The sequence below is a fragment of the Bidens hawaiensis genome, unplaced genomic scaffold (genome assembly GCF_021521415.1).
Source record: "Bidens hawaiensis isolate Kalapana, Puna unplaced genomic scaffold, B.hawaiensis_p1.1 tig00004242_1, whole genome shotgun sequence".
Lineage (NCBI taxonomy): Eukaryota > Viridiplantae > Streptophyta > Magnoliopsida > Asterales > Asteraceae > Bidens > Bidens hawaiensis.
Genome location: NW_027491253.1, coordinates 345,559 through 365,693, shown reverse-complemented (window position 1 = coordinate 365,693; position 20,135 = coordinate 345,559). Strand labels below are relative to the sequence as shown.

Below are 20,135 nucleotides of genomic sequence, written 5' to 3'. Positions count from 1 at the left end.
ACTTATGGGATTGATTCCGACAACTTTTTAAATTTTCAGTCTTCCCTAAATATAAATCAGTAAATTATCAATCCGTAAATTTTCCAATCTACCCTAAATATAAATCAGTAAATTTTTCAAAATTTTCCTTATCAATCAAGAAATTATTTTAGATAAATAATTTTTTAGAAAAAAAAACAAGAGATTAACAAGGGAAAACTAAAATCACGGTTTTATATTAATCCGGCCAAATCATTTACCTGCTCACCTAAAAATTCAAATTCTTTTATTATTTGGAAAGCTATGCTCACGCTTAAAAATAATAATAATAAATAAATAAAAAATTAAAAAAAATAAAATTTATTGGGAAAGCTATAATCATGGTTTCTTAGTTTAAATAATTATAAAGATGGAGTCAAATTAATTAAATATTGTAATAACTTTCTAAAATACTCACTAATATTAGTATTCAAATTGTGAACATACCTTATCTAATATTTCAAGTATTAGATATAAGATCACCAAATTTTATGGTACTCTGCTAACTCAGAGTAATCAATATATTCTGAACAATGACAAGTAGGTTAGTATGTCCGTTTCATATTTTTGGCATGAAAATTCCTTATCTAATTTTCAACTATTTTATATGTTGCTTGATTATATGATATTAATTCTAAATATATTAAAAAAAGTTGAAGTCATTCTTATACAGTTTGGTTGGTGATAACAAATTTATCATGCTCAATCAACTTCCAAGTTCTAAGGACGACTCTATCATCGATGTTCGTGTAATCCGGTTTTGGGTTAATCATGTTTGGGATAACTTGATCAGAACATCTCAAAGGACATTATATTAATTGATCAAGAGATATGATATTAAAGATTTTGATTCTTGATAAACAAGGTATATTGATCAATAAAACCACAAATGCAGTTTACAAGGATTTAGTTATTTATAAAATATTTGTGTAATGTTTGTTTTGTAATTCCTTTAAATTTAATGTATATTGTAATTGTATTAATAATATATGATAATCGTGTTGTTTGTTGTATTTTGCTTAATGTTTAAAGATTAAAATTTTCATCAATCTCCGTGTATTACACATAAGAGTTATAAGCAGGCCTATTTGTTATCTTATCAAGAGTTACAAGCAGATATGGACTAAAGATTTTGATTTTTGATAAACAGTGTATACCGACCAATACAATCACGAATGTAGTATACAAGGAAGGCTTTACTTATTTGCATCATATTTGTCTAATCTTAGTTATGTAATTTCTGTTATGTTAATGTAAATTGTAATTTTATCAACATTATATGATTATTTTTGTTGATTGTATTTCACTTAATGGTTAAAGTTTAAAATTTTCATCAGTTAACCGTGTAATACACGGGTCTCAAACTAGTTTAGTTTATATTTAACTGACCTCTACATTTAACTCGTCTTCCTCTTTAAATCTATAAAATACAAAAAAAAAATGAGTTATAGTTAATATATTTAATAAGAGTATTGACACATTATAATACTTGTTAATATTACAGTCCGAATAAATAACAAATGAACTAAGTTGTTGCGTTCGACTCCTTCCTTGGTTGGTTTTGTTTTTTTTCTTTACAACTTTGTTCATTTGATAATTTCAGTCTCTTAGTTTAACAATTTGGTTAAATCCATCCCAAACTTGAATAATTATTTAATAATAATAATAACAATCTACCTATTCTAATAAAATAAAATAAATGTAGACACTTGTCATGTTTTGGTTAATTCTTATAATTTTTTCCCTTCAAAACTAATATACCCTAATATATGTAATAAATCAATAATTATTTACTTTCATTTTACACTATATTTATATAATATCTATATATTTTTGTAAATATAAATATTAACATATTATTTTACTATATATTTCAAAGTACTTGATGAATTCCAAAAATCAACAACAAATCATGTTTTTCAAATGAAAATTGTTTCGGGTTTTTTGTGGAACTTAAATTTGATTTTATGGGTCAAAAGTTGGTAAATAGATTGTTTGGTACACTTAACTACATTTAGGTCAAAATTTGTTACGGGTCAAAAATGAAATTTTTGAGTATTTTTATAAGTTTGAGAATGTAAAATAGATTTATCTTAAAATTTGTTATGGGTTCAAATTGTTGACTTTAAAATATCAAAAGCATGAAAGTTAGAATTTTAAACATGATTCAGGTTTCAAATTTATTTTTAAGGTTATTTTTTGAAATAATCAAAAGGTTCGGGATTTGACAAACTGACTATTTTTCCATCAACTATTAAAATTTAAGATAAATTGCGAGCACTTTCGTAATGCCAACCCCCATGCCTATCAATGCTTCTAACTTTTATCAAACATGAAATATTTATGTCAACATTAATTTTTTCTTTAATTGTGATCAGAACGTTGTATGGGAAGCATGTCATACAAAACCATGCTCAAATGAAATAAAATATTCACAAAATTAAATAGGTTAACATGTTATTTTTTATGTTGTCATTATGACAAAGTCAAGAAGCTATCTTAAACTTATCAAATTTTTTTTTATGGTGTAGCTCAGAAAAACACAGTTCTTGAAGAGCGTTCATTGTTACAATTTAATGTTCTACTTTCCTTTAATGTGTGGTAAATTGATAAATATATCAATAAAGGTAACGCTCCTTTTGTATTTAAACCGAGTGGTTAGAACTACTATCGTATGAGAATTATTATTTCCGAAATTGGTTCATAACCAAAATTCTTTCAATTATACATATATGACACCGAGAATGAATTTTTCAATAGAAAGAAGCATTCTCGGGTACGTTTTTGCATGACATTTTTTTACTAAGTTCATTTAAAAAAATCATTTTGTGATATAAATAAAATCAATTTATGTACATATTGTATAGATATAAGTATAGATGTAATACATTTTTTTTCATATATACTATGTAATTATTTGTTTTACTTATAATTTTATGATTTGAATTATCCCGTGTGTGACACGGGCTCTAAAACTAGTAATAATTATAATTAACTATAATTCAAAAATTACTTGATAATAATTAATTTCAACAAGAATTACCATAACAAACCGATCTGATACCGACCGTGTAGGGGTATGGTACTAAACCCGGTTTTACGACCCTAAATTTATTATGTTTTGGCTTATTTTATTATATGGACTAATACAATGTTATTGGGCTAAGGGGGTTTTGTGGAGGTAACCCTAACTGGGCTAGGCCCATTAGGGTACCATGATGGTGGCCATGAGGCTCCCTATATAAGGAGGTCTCCACCTCCTTATTAGGGGTTGGTCATTCTCAATAAGAGCCACCACCATATTTTTGTGTCTGTGAACAAGAGATCCTGGAGATTTCTTAGCGGTCACCTCCACACCCCCAAAAAGTCATTGCAGATCCAAACCAGCCGGAGAAGAGGATCAAGACGTGGTTCGTTCATCTCGAAATCCGTGGAAACATCGTCATGGATCAGGTCAGATTCATCTCGTGCTTCGACATTGGCGCCATCCGTGGGACGGCAATGAACCACGCTTCGCTTCTCGTCTCGGCCCTCCGATCTGTTCATCAATATCTCGGGTCTACGGTTTCTTCTTTCAGATATGTTCTATGGAAATCCAAAAATCCGTAGATCTAAAAAATACTTCCAGATCTGGAAATACACATGAAGAAATACCACCGAACTTTTGGGGAAAACCCTTAGATCTGTGTTTTTTCTAAGTGAAATATACCAAATCTAGTTATGATTTTTTCAGATCTGGGTTCGTTTGAGCAACAGTCACACTTCATATTCATAGATCTATAAATCCTATTAGATCTGTTGGTTTTACATAAAACCTACCTGATGTGGATATTCAAAATCTCTAGATCGTGTGCGCCACCGCGGATCAAAATCGCTCCCTGTGGATCAACTTCGGATTCCGCATGCGCGCTCCCGGCGATCACTCTACGCCACAGCGGGTCGCATGCGCGCCCCCGGCGATCACTCTACGCCACAGCGGGTCGCATGCGCGCCCCCGGCGATCACTCTACGCCACAGCGGGTCGCATGCGCGCCCCCGGCGATCACTCTACGCCACAGCGGGTCGCATGCGCGCTCCCGGCGATCACTCTACGCCACAGCGGGTCGCATGCGCGCTCCCGGCGATCACTCTACGCCACAGCGGGTCGCATGCGCGCTCCCGGCGATTACTCTACGCCACAGCTCACGCATATCACATGCTCATGAAGACAGCCAAAACCTATGCTCGTGGCGCATATCACATGTTCACGCATCACGCATGCTCACGCGTATCACGTATGCTCACGCATCACGTATGCTCACGCATCACGTATGCTCACGCATATCACATGCTCACGCATCTCATATGCTCACACATCACATATGTTGGGTTTCACGTACGCTCATGCATATTAGATGCTCACGCATCATGCACGCTCACGCTGTACCACATCTGCGCGTGAAAATAAAGGAGACATTGCGCAGGCCGCGCGTAAGCGACATAACAAATGAACAGTAATCCAAATCAGGATAAGAATAACCATGATTGTACTCATATGGCTACGCGCTATACTTAAAGGTTGGGAATCCTCATAATATCCCATATGGCTACGCGCCATACTTAAAGGTTGGGAATCCTCATAATATCCCATATGGCTACGCGCCATACTTAAAGGTTGGGAATCCTCATAATATCCCATATGGCTACGCGCCATACTTAAAGGTTGGGAATCCTCATACTATCCCATATGGCTACGCGCCATACTTAAAGGTTGGGAATCCTCATAGTATCCCATATGGCTACGCGCCATACTTAAAGGTTGGGAATCCTCATAGTATCCCATATGGCTACGCGCCATACTTAAAGGTTGGGAATCCTAATAATATCCCATATGGCTACGCGCCAAACTTAAAGGTTGGGAATCCTCATAAACCCATAGGCCACGCGCCAAGCTTAAAGGTTGGGCACACCTCATAATTTGCCCGAGGATGGGAACCATGCAATACATCCACTTTTAGTTGACATGTTTTTGCAGGTTCGGCTACGAGCCGCACAAACACCTATGACATCATTATTATTATCTGGTCATTTGTGCCTCTATTATTATTTTGAATACAGGCCGGGATATTCATCCTGCGCGGAGGAGGCCCTTGTGGGCCAGTCATTATCATCATTTTATAGCTCGTAAGTCGCCTCGCGCGCAAGCTTTATTATTCATATAGCTCGTAAGACGCCTCGCGCGCAAGCTTTTATTATTCTTATAGCTCGTAAGACGCCACGCGCGCAGACTTCATTATTCTCAGATCCGTAAGTCGCCTCGTGCGCAGGCTTCATTATTTTTACAGCTCGTAAGTCGCCTCACGCGCGCAAGCTTTATTATTCATATAGCTCGTAAGACGCCTCGCGCGCAAGCTTTTATTATTCTTATAGCTCGTAAGACGCCTCGCGCGCAAGCTTTTATTATTCTCATAGCTCGTAAGTCGCCTCGCGCGCAGGCTTTTATTATTCTTATAGCTCGTAAGACGCCACGCGCGCAGGCTTCATTATTCTCATAGATCCGTAAGTCGCCTCGCGCGCAGGTTTCATTATTTTTACAGCTCGTAAGTCGCCTCACGCGCGCAAGCTTTATTATTCATATAGCTCGTAAGACGCCTCGCGCGCAGGCTTTTATTATTCTTATAGCTCGTAAGACGCCACGCGCGCAGGCTTCATTATTCTCATAGATCCGTAAGTCGCCTCGCGCGCAAGCTTTATTATTCTTATAGCTCGTAAGTCGCCTCGCGCGCAAGCTTTTATTATTCTCAGCTCATAAGTCGCCTCGCGCGCAAGCTTTATTATTCTCATAGCTTGTAAGTCGCCTCGCGCGCAGGCTTTTATTATTCGGCGTGCTATATCTTATTCATGCTAGTGCACCATCATTATCATAAAAACCACAACACGTCACCATCATGAAGAAAACCTCCCAAAACTCAAAGACAATAAAGATAAGGCCGAAGAAAAGGGAAAAAACCGCCTCACGCCCTAACACACCTCATAAAGTCCAGCGCTCCACCTAAACGCTTGCGCGCCCAGGAGCAACGCTGGACTTGGGGGGGCTTGTAGGGGTATGGTACTAAACCCGGTTTTACGACCCTAAATTTATTATGTTTTGGCTTATTTTATTATATGGATTAATACAATGTTATTGGGCTGAGGGGGTTTTGTGGAGGTAACCCTAACTGGGCTAGGCCCATTAGGGTACCATGATGGTGGCCATGAGGCTCCCTATATAAGGAGGTCTCCACCTCCTTATTAGGGGTTGGTCATTCTCAATAAGAGCCACCAACATATTTTTGTGTCTGTGAACAAGAGATCCTGGAGATTTCTTAGCGGTCACCTCCACACCCCCAAAAAGTCATTGCAGATCCCAACCAGCCAGAGAAGAGGATCAAGACGTGGTTCGTTCATCTCGAAATCCGTGGAAACATCGTCATGGATCAGGTCAGATTCATCTCGTGCTTCGACAGACCGAATTCCCACTTCCGCAACATATGGGTTTTATAGAGCTTACTTTATACAAAATAATATGCAACAAATTGTATATATATTGAACCGATCTTTTTTCTTGAATTCTAGTTATTGAGTTTTGTTATGTTATCAATAGTTAGTTGCTTAACCTGCTACATGGTAAAATTCATCATTCTTGATAGACTTCATGGTCTCTCCTCTTATGGTTCACCATTTGTTAACTTTTATCAAGAACACAACCATGTGAACTTGATAACTCGTCAAATTAAACAACAGCGCTGAGCGTACTTCTTTCATCTAAAAACTTTAGTCCTAAACGTGTCAAAACATTTCCATAAGAATAAATATAATGGTTGTTCAACTAAAAACACCTCTTGCTTTTGAAAGAGACTTTATGTTGGTTCCACTTATCACATGAGCAGCACACTATCATTACATATACTTCATAATAGGTAACTCATAAGTCATAACCAGCTCACCGTGACAGTGTTTGTTAATATTCATTTAGTTTTAGTGAGAACCTCTGTCACAAGTAGGTAAGTTAAGCAAAACCTACCTACACTAGAAACATATCTCCAAATTCTTATCGTTTGTGTTTATCTCCAGTACATAAACATCATCGTGTGAACATACATAGTACCTTGATTATTATCCCCTTTTATTTTTATGGGTTACAGTAATATTTTGTTAAATATTAATTCATGAAAGGGGTAAAATAACTATTTGCTACTAGTCTAGCACTTAGATTATTCATCCGGCCCATCAAACATACAAAAATATGACTTACTAAAAGGAGGCTCAAATAAAAACATAAAATAATTAGATAACTAAATAAATTCCTTTTTGATATTTTAATATATATCATTTAGAGTAATTTATCCTTGTCCTTAAAAAAGAAATTATAAAAAAGTTATCCTTAAGTAGTAAATTGCATATTGTTTTCAAGTACAAGAAGCTACACGCACTTTCCATAGTGCTTACGAAGTTTTTACTCTTTGCTTCCTAAGTTGGACGTCCACCATCATAGTCGCCTCACGGAGCTAAGGGAACGTGTCTTATATAGTTATATGGTGATGAGTGTCGACTGTCGGCGAAAGGGAGAAGCAAGAGGGATGCGTAAGGTCTACGGTGGTGATTTTGCGGAAATTAAACAATATAGTTATTTTTAAGGCATGTGGGGGGCACAATTGAAATGTGTTGGCGAAGAAGGCCAACTAAATGAGATTTGTTGAGCAGTTTTAGGGTTCCATCTGTGTTGGCGAAGAAGACCAATTAAATGAGATTCATTGAGCAACTTTAGGGTTTTATCTATGTTGGCAAGTAAGACCAATTTAAACGAGGTTCGTTGAGCAGTTTTATAGTTTTTGTCTTTATACCTACTGTAAAGATTAAGAATACATTGGTAATTTGGCATGAAGTAGACCTTATAATTACCATCCGTTAAAGATAATTACTGAACTTCTGTCTTAGTCAGCAAACTCTTACCCATTAACCTTCAAATTATGTTCATAACTCTTAGGGTGTGTTCGTTTCACATAATGAAATGGAATTGAAATTAGAATTTGTATAGGATTTGGAATTTGAAGGAATTGGATTTGGAATCTTAACATTCCAACAGGAATTGGAATTTGAAGGAATTGAAATCCAATTCCATTCTTGATGTGTTCGTTTGACATGAATTGGAATCGAGTTTTTTTTAACGAAAATAACGGCGAAAACATTTTAGTTTTTTTTTTTATTTATATTTTGCGTTATGATTTTTTTAATTATTTTTTTGGAATATTGGCCTCATATAATCCCAACTATGACCCATTGGCAAATATAAGGACCAACTATCGAAATGGCAAAATATAATCCCAACTACGCATGTGGGTGGAAAATTAACGTGAAGTTAACCTTCCGTTAGTTTTTGTGACGTGGCGGCTGACGTGTCTCTTAACCTGCTGACAAGGATGCTGACAGGGTTATTAGTTATTAAAAAAAATATAAAATCACAAACTCTCTCTCTCTCTCTCTCTCTCTCTCTCTCTCTCTCTCAAACACTCCTGTTCTTTAACACATCACCATCCCCTATCAAACCACCCTTTAATCCTCACCAACAATCCACAACAGCTCCTCCATCTTCCTGTTATCAACGCAGGAACCCCACCTCCCCGTCATAACAAATCTATAAATCTGTGAATCACACATATGCAACTCCTTAACCCCTCTTTCTTTCGATTGGGATGGTGTTAGTTTCAGACGATTGTGAATATCCGATCTAAAACCCAAATTAAAGGCGGTGGTGGGTGTCCGATCTAAAACCCTAATTCCAGCTCCGGACCCATATGTAAACGCACATCAATCATAACTTCGAACCATATCAAAACCCTAGAACTTGAATTGTCGTTGATCTGGTGGTGGCGTGGTTAAAGCCAGCGGTGATGGTGGAGGTCACAGGGTGGCCGGATTTAGTGTTTTTACTGGAAATGGGGCTTGTTTTGGCCGGATTTAGAGTTTTAACGAAGATGGGTTTTTTTGGTCGCCGGATTTTTTGCGGTGGCAATGGTGACAGTAGCATACGGTGATGGTGATAGGCGGTGGTCATGTGTTGGTGGTGGTGGTTGAACGAAATTAGGGCATAATATATTACAAAGGCCATGTCATCATCCCCGTGGATTTTATAATTTATTTTCTTTTAATCAAAAGCCCCGTCAGCATCCTTGTCAGCTGCCCCGTCAGCAGGTTAAGAGACACGTCAGCCGCCACGTCACAAAAACTAACAGAAGGTTAACTTCCCATTAATTTTCCACCCACATGCGTAGTTGGGATTATATTTTGCCATTTCAATAGTTGGTCCTTATATTTGCTAATAGCCATAGTTGGGATTATATGAGGCCAATATTCCTATTTTTTTTTGAAGTTTTTTAAGGGTTTTCAATTAAGATCAAAAACCCCTCAAAAATAATAATAATAAATTAATAACTCAAAATATAAATCGAAAACAAAAAAAAGTAAAAAAACCAAAATATTTTATTCGTTGTTCTCGTTAAAAAAAATCTCGAGAAAAAATTCCAACGAATTCACTTGAAATCTTCCACATATTGGAAGGGTTTAGAATCTCATTATTTAGAGGAATTTAAAGGAATTGGATTCCAATTCCAATTTCAATTCCTTGACAATCGAACACATCAAAAGGAAATTAAGATTCCAATTCCAACGAAACGAACACGCCATGTTATGAGATTTTAATGTCAATTCTTTTGAATTCTCACGAATTCTGTGAAACGAACGCGCCCTTAATTTGTCACTCACGCATCACATCCTAGACCCACCACCACATCAACATGCTCAGCAATTAGCACTCACCAGCTCGAAGTCTTTTAACCATTCACATCTTTTACTGATTTAACATGGAGAGATTGCCAAACAAGTTTTAGAGAAGGTGCATATAGAAAGCAGTCGTATAAGTTACCAGTATGATATATTTATTTAATTAGATTATTATTATTATTATTATTATTATTATTAGATTCTTAACTTATACAATGGGCCTGCCTTTATAGCCCAAATTCCAACACACTTGTTTATTTACCAACCTTCACTGCGTGAGAGAAGTTTCTTGAAACCACCATAAAAACCAAGCAACCTCATCAATTAGCCATTGCTAAGTAACGAAAGCATGGGAGTTGATTACTACAAGGTCCTTCAGGTCGATCGCAACGCTAAAGACGATGACTTGAAGAAAGCTTATCGCAAACTCGCCATGAAATGGCACCCTGATAAAAACCCTAACAACAAAAAGGACGCTGAAGCCAAATTCAAAACCATCTCTGAAGCCTACGATGTACGTATTTCCATTTAATTTGCTTAATTTGATCGATTGGTTACAGATCGGATGCGAATTGATTCGATTTCAATTTAACCTCCGAAACCCTATTTCTGCGATCGAGTAGTGAATTATGATTTATGTATGCTAGGGGTTTTTAATTGATTGATTAAATTAGTTATAATTTGGATTCAATTTGTGTTTTGAGTGATTTGTTATGTTAGGGTTTTGAAATTGATTGATTAATTTGGATTTAATTTATTAGGTTTTGAGTGATCCACAAAAGAGGGCAATTTATGATCAGTATGGTGAGGAGGGATTGAAGGGGCAAGTCCCGCCACCGACTGCGGGCGGGTTTTCTGGAATGGACGGTGGTTCGACGACGTTTAGGTTTAATCCTCGCAATGCGGATGACATATTCTCGGAGTTTTTCGGGTTCTCGAGCCCGTTTGGAGGGATGGGGGATATGGGTGGGTCTCGGACAGGGCCAGGCGGGCATTTTTCAAGGAGCATGTTTGGTGGTAGTGATGATATATTTTCTCAGTTTAGAGGCGCTGGTGGCGGTGAGGGGTCCAGTATGCCGCCAAGGAAAGCGGCGGCAATTGAACGCACGTTGCCGTGTAGCTTGGAGGATTTGTATAAGGGGACCACAAAGAAGATGAAGATCTCGAGAGACGCCACTGATGCTACCGGGTAAGGGTTTGTTGTGATCTTTGATTAGTTTTTTGTGCATTGAATGTGATCTTTATGTTGAATAATTAGGAGAATTTGAAATTAATTATTTATTGATTAGTTCAGAGCAATGGTTAGATAGGGTGTTATATATCATCAATGTGTTCAACAGCCTACTGGTTATCATGGTCTCTAAACGATTATTCTCGCATTTTACATTAGCATCCTTGGCAGTTACTTTATCATGTTGTGTCTAGTAATAATTTGTTGTTATAAACAAATTTGATGGAACTTCACAATTAGCCAAGTTACGAAGTTGATGTATATAATCGCTGTTTGTATAGAAATGTAGATCTTTCATATTTTGCATTTAAGGCAACTTTTTAAAGTTATTCTTGAACGTATTGTGGACCTTTATTTGTTATTATTAAGCGTTACAGTTAAGACACCCTTTTTCTTGAAAAGGTTGTCTTAACTGTGACACTTATAAATAATAACTACATAAAGGTCGATAACACTTTCAAGAATAACTTTAATTTAAAGTTATTCTTGAACGATTGTGGACCTTTATTTGTTATTATTAAGTGTTACAATTAAGACACCCTTTTTCTTGAAAAGGTTGTCTTACTGTAACACTTATAAATAACTACATAAAGGTCCACAATACGTTCAAGAATAACTTTAAAAGGTTGTCTTAATTGCACAACTCGAAAGATGTACATTTCTAGACAAACATTGATCATATTCGTCAACTTTGTAATTTGGCTAATTGTGGAAGATTCCATCAATTTTGTTTATAAAAACAAATTATTAGTAGACACATGTTGATGTACAATGTGATAAAGTAATTGCAAACGATGTTAATGTAGAATGTGAGAATAGTCGTTTTGAGACCGTGATTACAACCATAATGGTAGGATGTTGATTAATGGTCCATGTTAATGATGATAAATAACAACCTATGTTGTGACATATATAGAAAGCACTGTAATCAATGACGAAGCATAGCTTGAGCAGTTATGTACAATATGATTTCTTATTTCAACAATATTGAATTACTTACCAAACACTCCAATGTTGTACATGCTGAGTTAGTCTTGGTAGGCAGACTTGAACATGATTAATGGGAAACATTACCAAACACGAGTTTTGAACCCTAACGGCTAACATACATTAGATATTTAGATCTTGTATTTAATGCATCATAACATAGTCGGAGATGGGGGTGGGGTACTAGGTCATATTTTGTACGGGTTGAAATGGGCTGCGTTTGGTTTTACCCACAAAGACCTTTTTCCTCTTATGTTTTTAAAACAAATTAATGCATTTAATGATGAATACAAAAACAATATTACTGCAATATTATTTTATTGTATTCAATGATTCTGTATGAAGTAAAAAAGAGATTGTGACTTTTAAGTGTTTTGATCCATTTGACCTAATCTTTTACTAGTTTTTTAGGGAAAGCTTCACCCAATAGTAACCAAGTTTACCAAGTGTGTTCAAATGCTATGTAGTTTTTTCTACATAGCATTATGTGTTCAAATGCTATGTAGTTTTTTCTACAAATGCTTAGATTTTTCAAAATTAAGCAAGGCAGATGAAACATGAGAATTCGCTACTAACAAGTGAATTTTTTTTCCTAATTAACTGGAAGCGCACGATAACATGAAGGGGAAAAATGCACTAAATAATAACCAAGATTCATAATTGTTAAATTTTAGTCAATTTTGAAAAAAATAGTCACAAAATGTAACCGAGATTCATATAATTTTCATTTGGCTCACCTAAACAACAATCGAGTCTCGTATGTATCTTTTAACACTTATAAAAAAATTATATAGGCTTGGAATACCTAATGTAAGTTGAGTGGATTAAGCGGGAATAAAAAATTTAGTGACTTTAGTGGAACACTTGGTTACTGCCTTGTGAAGTTACCCCCTTTTTTCAAAAGGCCCGCTTACAGTATAAAAAAAGCAACCAGATTTACCAATATTTTTATTTACTGCTTGAATTATACTGCCTCTGTCACATGACTGAGGAAAGTAGATTGCTATAAATCTCATGATTTTGTCATAAGTCATTAGTCATAACTCATAATACTTGTGTAATTGTGACTGTAGGAGACCAACCACAGTGGAAGAAATTCTTACAATAGAGATCAAACCCGGGTGGAAAAAGGGCACAAAAATAACATTTCCTGAAAAAGGAAACGAGCAACGAGGTGTAATCCCTTCGGATCTTGTTTTCATAATCGATGAGAAACCGCACGCAGTTTTCAAGCGGGATGGAAATGATCTTGTTGTCACACAAAAGATATCACTAGCAGAAGCTTTGACTGGATACACTGCCCAACTCACAACTCTTGATGGCCGAAGCTTAACGGTCCCGGTTAACTCGGTAATCAGTCCAACTTATGAAGAAGTGGTTAAAGGTGAAGGTATGCCTATACCTAAAGAACCCACCAAAAAAGGTAACTTGAGGGTCAAGTTTAACATTAAGTTTCCTACAAGACTCACTCAAGAGCAAAAAACCGGGATCAAGCGACTGTTGACTTCTTGAAGAAGTCAACAACAAGCGTTTCGTTTTTTTTCTTTGCTATTGTTAAAGAGTCATTTTAGAGTGTTTATTTTTTAAACGAATGTTGTTATTATACATGGTGGTATTGTAAGTTGTTGAGATTTTGTTTTACATTTGTGGTGTTGGATAACTTGCCATACCCCTCCTTATTTATGTATTGGGCATTTGAAATGTCTGGTATCAGAATTGAATGCTACATGTGTGGGAGTTTAGTGTACAAGCTCATGTTATTTCATTCTTACAAATGTTTTGATATACTAAACATTGATTTGGTCTCATTTGGTAATTGATAATTGCTACCTTTTGAGGTTGGTTCTATTTATTTGAGGTGGTGGTCAGTTGATATGGGTAATATGCCATAATGGGTAATTTTGGTACGAGTGGTTTAAAAAAACTATGGTTATACATTGCGAGTGCTTTGCTTATAGGACAGTCAAAATAAGGATTAAAAGCAAAAGATCATTATGGTTAATTAGCTAGTCGATTATCTTATGATCTTATCCAGATCATTTTTTGTCACGCAGAAGATAATTGTTTGTACATGTTTTCAAAATATTTTCTTTACCTAGTTATTGATGTCAAATAATTCATCAAATTTAACCACTTTATTGCAAAAATATATTCATAGGTGACATTCAAAATTGGAGTGTGAATTTTGTAAACTTTCGTATTTTTCTTTAGGGTGTCAATCTTGACTCAAACCATTTCAAAAAGGCCCAACTTAGGTTCTAAAAATTAAATGTGTTGGTTTAGGTTAGAGATTTTAACTAACCGAGTAAAAATGGGTCATTTGATCTTGTTATTTTCGGGTCAAATGGGTCGACAAATTCAAAGAAATGAGTCGATGTGGGTTAGTGTCCTGAGGAAATGTGGCAAGTTTCGGATCAGTTTGCACGAGACTAGTTTCGGCATGAAACGGGTTTTAGATTGGAACATGTTTGGTTCAGGTTTTAAGCCAACACGAGTTTTCATACGGGACTGGTTGGTTTTCGTTTCTTTTGTTTCTTTTTGGTTGATTCCGGACTCATTTTTGGTTTTTTGTTTCGTTTTGTCCGATTATTCAGTTTTGCTTTTGTTCATTTTCAAATTTTTTTTAGTTTCGTTTTGAACGATTTTTCGGTTTCGATTGATATGATTCGGTTTTGGCTTTTTGCTTTATTTTCGTCGATTTTTTCGGTTTCGGTTCGATTTCTCGGTGGATTTTTTTTAATTGAACGAGGACAATGATGGAAACATTTTAGTTTTTTTTTATGATTTATATTTTGAATTATGCTTTTTTTTTCATTATTTATGAATCTTTTATCGAGGGGTTTTTTTTTTTATCTTAATAGAATATCTCTCAGAAAAAAAATAAAAAAAAACAATAAAAAACTCATAACTCAAAATATAAATAAAAAACAAAAAATCCTGAAAAAACTAAAATATTTCCGTTATTGTCCTTGTTCAAAAAAAAAAACCCTCTGAAACCCGTTCTGACTCAAACCAAAACAACCATTTTTTAAACTGATCCGTTCTGACCCCAACCCATTTTGACTCAAACCCGTTCAACCCAAATGGATCTTGCATTTGCTTTCTTATCTTGTTATTGACTTTGTCGATTTTGTATTTTGAGTATGCCAATCTTGTAATTAACTTCGTCGATTTTTTGTTTGATTTGTGAATTGACTTTGTTGTTCAACCCACAAGAACCCAAAATGGAAGGGGTGGTGTGCTAGCCCCAACTCTTGCTCGCTTCTCTTTTTAGGTCTCCTCACGCCCATAAATCCATCACCTAAGCTCATGTTGGGTGCGTGGAAGGGACACTCCTAGCTCAGCCCACATCACTAGCCAAAAACCTTGTGCCACCTCATTTTAACCCACCTTAACCCAAAATGGTTGGGGCACCCTCCTAGCTCAAACCGTTACCCAAACATTTATTAAATAAGCAAATCAAATAAATAAAAATACATTTTCATAAATTAAAATAAAAACTATTTCAATAATTAAAAATAAACACTAACCGTAGCCGGTTATTAGTCAAACAGGCAAAACCTGGTAACCAATAATAACCTATTGAAATTAACCATATTAACCTATGTTCGGTTAATTGTTTTTATATGAACATCCCTAGCTGTTTCTAACCATCAGTTAGTAACCGGTTTCTTTTATACCAGTTACTTATCAATTTCAATTAGGTTAATCGGTTATGATTTGCACCTCTAAATCTCTAATGAGCGACCGTAGAATCGGGCTGGACTCAACGGTTGGGCCATGACACAACAACCCAAGAGTAAGGTTGGGCCCAACAGATTTGATAAAATTAAAAAAGAATATTATATAATAATAATAATAATAATAATAATGAAGAAAATCCCTATTCTTCCATCCATCCATCCATCCATCCATCCATCCATCCTACTTTTCTGACAGTTATACTTTTGGCGTTACATTCTTTCTCTACACGTACGCCATAAATTTGAAATGGAAGCCACTTCTCGCCCTCCGAGACCTCGCACAGTTGAAGAGATCTTCGCAGATTATAAAGGCCGTCGTGTCGGTTTGATTCGTGCTTTAACTCAAGGTACGTACTACTTCCATTACTATTAACCCAACCCTATTTTACGTTGAAACCAACCTATACATTACTGACGACGATCATCTTCACACAGATGTTGATAAAGTGTACGAGTATTGTGATCCAGGTACGTACATTACTATTTGACTATTTTGTGTTTGTTTGTTATTTAATTTTAGTGTAATTGGATTCGACCAATGTAATCATAATATATATATTAAACAAGCCAGCAGCACCCCGGCCGGGGTCGAGATGAATTGGTATCACATACTCGATCTTGTTTCGTCTGAGTTTTATCCGGTTGGTTATTTGGGGATCAACCAACCAATATGAAAGTGTTTATGACTCTCAGACTTACCAATCCGAAATTCACCAGCATTTTGTTTTTATTAGATTTAAAATTGTCTGCCTGTGTGCAGACGCTGCACTGCAGATTTGTTTACAGGTTATTAAAACCTACAACTGTCGCAAATTAATTATGAAAGAACTGATTCATGTTTGTTTATGCACAGATGTGCGTAAATTGTGCTGAAATTAATAAAATTATGATCTTGGGCTTTTAAACTAAGTTCAATGGAGTTGTTAAAGTATGCTATTGAAAGTTTTTTATGAAATTAAGTTCAGAATTTGTTTATTTTTTTATGATCAAATGTCCTTAAGTTTTTTCAAGTCTCCAATATTATAATTTAGAAGTTAATCAAGAAAGAACATCTACTTATGCACAAATGTGAATAACTTTTGTTTGAGTTCTAATCCAGATTTTTTGAATTAAGTTTAATGGAGTTGTAAAAGTTTGTTATGGGAGTTAACCAGTTGTTAGAACTCCAAAATTTTTGGCAATCTAAAGTTTAGAATTAGTCAGTTTGCACTATGAACAAAGATTCTCAGTGTGGTGTATATGGACCGTGTTAATGGGCCAACCCAAACAGGAACCCGAAAATCATGTAACACATGAACCTGATATGACACCTGTATTTGCGGTTGATACTCAGATCAGACGGGCAGGCTCACAAGCCGACCCAACAGTTTTTAAAAAAAAATTAAATGTCAAAAAAGAAATTAACGTTATGTTATGGTTTGAAAGTATTAGTCAAAACTTCTCAAACGTCAGGATCAAAACCAAACACGTTTGGTAAACGAGTCTGGGTCAGGACTTGGAACAGCCTGGCTGGCTCTGGCCCAAGTCCTGACCCATGTAACCTTTACAAGTTTTTTTAAACGTGTGTTAACATTAGTTTTTTAAATCGTTATTTTAAACATACTTATTTTAAGCACATTTAAATTTTTGGTTGTAAATTAGAGTTTCAGAATATTAACATGCAAAAAACTAAAAATTATGGGTTAAACGGGCCATTTTCATGTCAAATATCAACTCACCTGACCCTAACTCGGTTGCAAAATGTGTTTTAGAAGTTATGACTAATAATTTTAAATGTATGGTTTCAGAAAAAGACAACCTCTGTCTATATGGATATCCAAATGAAACTTGGGAAGTAACTCTTCCAACAGAGAAGGTCCCCACAATGCTTCCGGACCCAATTCTTGGAATCAACTTTGCACTAGATAACATGGCCCGAACCGATTGGCTTTACCTTGTTTCTGTCCACTGTGACTCCTGGTTATATGCTGTCGCTTTCTTTAACGGCGCAGACCTAAATGCAACTGAAAGGTTTGTACATTCTTTTCACATTTGAAGCTTTCTGTAGGTTAACGGGCCTGTATTTTTATGCAAGTTTGGTTCGTATTCATTAACAGGCATGTGCTTATATTGCAAAGTTGATTCGTTTTCCTTAACGGGCCTGCAATTTTTACAGGGGTCGTTTGTTTGGGTTGATTAACAGTCAACCCACCGTGTTTGAAGTTACAAGAGAATGGAAACCTAAAAAAGGCAAAAGTAGTGAAGCTAGCAGTAGCAAATCTAGCAGCACTCGGAAGGTAACAAAAATTCAATTTGTCAAACAGGTTGGGTGGTTTGACAGGAAACACATTTCGTCTAAATCTATTCAACACTTTTGAAGTAGTTTTAAGATCACAAAAACTAGAACTATTATTTTATTTGAAAGTATTTGGGTGCATCAAATGAGTAGCTTTCTGTATGGTCAAACGGGTCAGGTGAGTTGACTCAATACACTTTCTGTGTACAATCATTCAAACATTTTTAAGCAGTTTGGAAGTTAAATGTGATCATAAAAACTATAACTGTTACTTTAAGTTTAAGTATTTGGGTGGTTCAAATGAGTAGTTTTGGCATGGGTCAAAACGGGTCATATGGTTGACCCAAATCATTTTTTTTGTCTAAATCTTTAAACACTTTTTAACTAGTTATTGTGTTAAATATGTTAACAAAAATTAGAATTGTTACTTAATATATTCAAATATGTAAATCAAATGATTTATGTGGCTATGGATAATTAAAGATACACTCCATTTGACCCGTCTTCTTTTCATATAAATTGTAATTATGATTCATATAACCCGTTAAACCTTCATATTTGCAGAGAAAAAGTCATGTAGAAAATAAAAGCACCTCAAAGATGGCAGAAGAGAGTAATGTGGAAAATGAAAAACAACACGAGAAGGCACTATGTGGCAGCTGTGGAGGAGCTTATAATGGGGATGAGTTCTGGATTGCGTGTGACGTTTGTGAGTTATGGTATCATGGCATGTGTCTGAGCATAACACCCACAATGGCTGAGAAAATAAGCCGGTATGAGTGCCCATTCTGTGCCCATAAACCAACCGAGCCCATTAAGATTCCCTGAAACAAACTGGGCCGTCATCTGCTGAAACTGACTGGATTTAGCTTAAAGATAGTTTGCTCGTTATTGCTGTGAAAAGATTAACTCAAACATGCTTTAGTTACTTGTACATTGTTAAGTGAAAGTTAGGCGTTGCGCTGATTTTGATCTAAGTTTACTTGCTTTACTTGTTAATATACTATATTTTGTTTGCTTCATGCTTTCATGATTAAAATATCAGCTACAAAATTAGTAACAAGAAAATAAAAACTTGAAATTAAGAACAAGTTGTGCGAGAAGTGTAATCAAGTTGAAACAAACCAAACCAAACCAAATTAAAACAACTTAATTATTTAGACAAAAAACAAACTTGCCCTTCATTTAATCGACCGGCATGTGAACTTTAACGATTAATTCCAACGTAATGATCTTAAAAAGGTGAAGAGGTAGGTCCCAGCAGAGCCCAGTTGGACCCACATGACTCACCTTGAAGAGAGACGTCTGCGCAGAAACCAACTGGATCCGCAGGACCCACCATGCTCAGAGACGTGACGTCCTTACGCGCAGTACGCAAGCTGTTCCCGCAGGAAATGCCTCCCAATGGTGAAGTACTCCGCCTGTTCCCGCAGCTGCGGATACAAGCCATCAGGGAAGGCCACCCGCGCAGCAAGGCTACACGCACAAGGCACTTAGCTCTCAATAATTCAGTAGTCACCTGAAGGAATGAGCAAAGCCGGGAACAATCCCGCACAAAGGCGGGAGGGGGAATACTCCCGCCCAAATGAGCCAGTCCGTACGATACTGGAAGATCTTTTGTAATGTATCTGACGAGGTATGGGCAAAAGATCTGACCAGAGATACGACAGCCCATTGACAACAGTATGGCGAGCAGCATGCTCTTGTACTGTATGTCACTATTAGCCGCTACCTACTCACCAACTCCTGTCATACCACGTGCATAGCCTGCAGTTGGTGGAAAATGAATAGTACACAGCAGGCCTGGTCACTGTCAGCCGCTGCCTACCCACCAACTACCAGCATGGCACGTGCGTAGGCCACAGTTGGTAGAACAGGAATACTATTCAACCGGCTATACCCTCTTGGAAACCTACCTTCGGCTATAAATACCCCAAATGGTATGATCATCTCATCTTATCTTGTATCTTATATCTTATACCTGATATCTGCTCTAGCAATCTCTTAATATACACTTATATTCAAGAGCAATCTAGTCTGATTCTCACGCCGGAGGGTGGTCACAAGGAGGTACCCCCCCTTC

The 20,135-nt window shown here is 36.2% G+C and overlaps 2 protein-coding genes across 2 annotated transcripts; both read left to right on the top strand.

Annotated features, from left to right (window-relative positions):
- The first annotated feature begins 10,165 nt into the window (after positions 1-10,165).
- LOC143625899 (uncharacterized) lies at positions 10,166-13,835 on the top strand. Its single transcript, XM_077096116.1, has 3 exons — positions 10,166-10,330; positions 10,578-11,005; positions 13,108-13,835. The coding sequence occupies exons 1-3, from the start codon at positions 10,166-10,168 to the stop codon at positions 13,544-13,546; spliced, it is 1,032 nt and encodes a 343-aa protein (XP_076952231.1). The 3' UTR covers positions 13,547-13,835.
- A 2,189-nt stretch (positions 13,836-16,024) lies between these two features.
- On the top strand, positions 16,025-18,880 carry LOC143625840 (PHD finger protein ALFIN-LIKE 1-like). The gene is made up of 5 exons (XM_077096075.1): positions 16,025-16,124; positions 16,213-16,245; positions 17,565-17,787; positions 17,933-18,053; positions 18,617-18,880. The coding sequence occupies exons 1-5, from the start codon at positions 16,025-16,027 to the stop codon at positions 18,878-18,880; spliced, it is 741 nt and encodes a 246-aa protein (XP_076952190.1).
- The last annotated feature ends 1,255 nt before the right edge of the window (positions 18,881-20,135 follow it).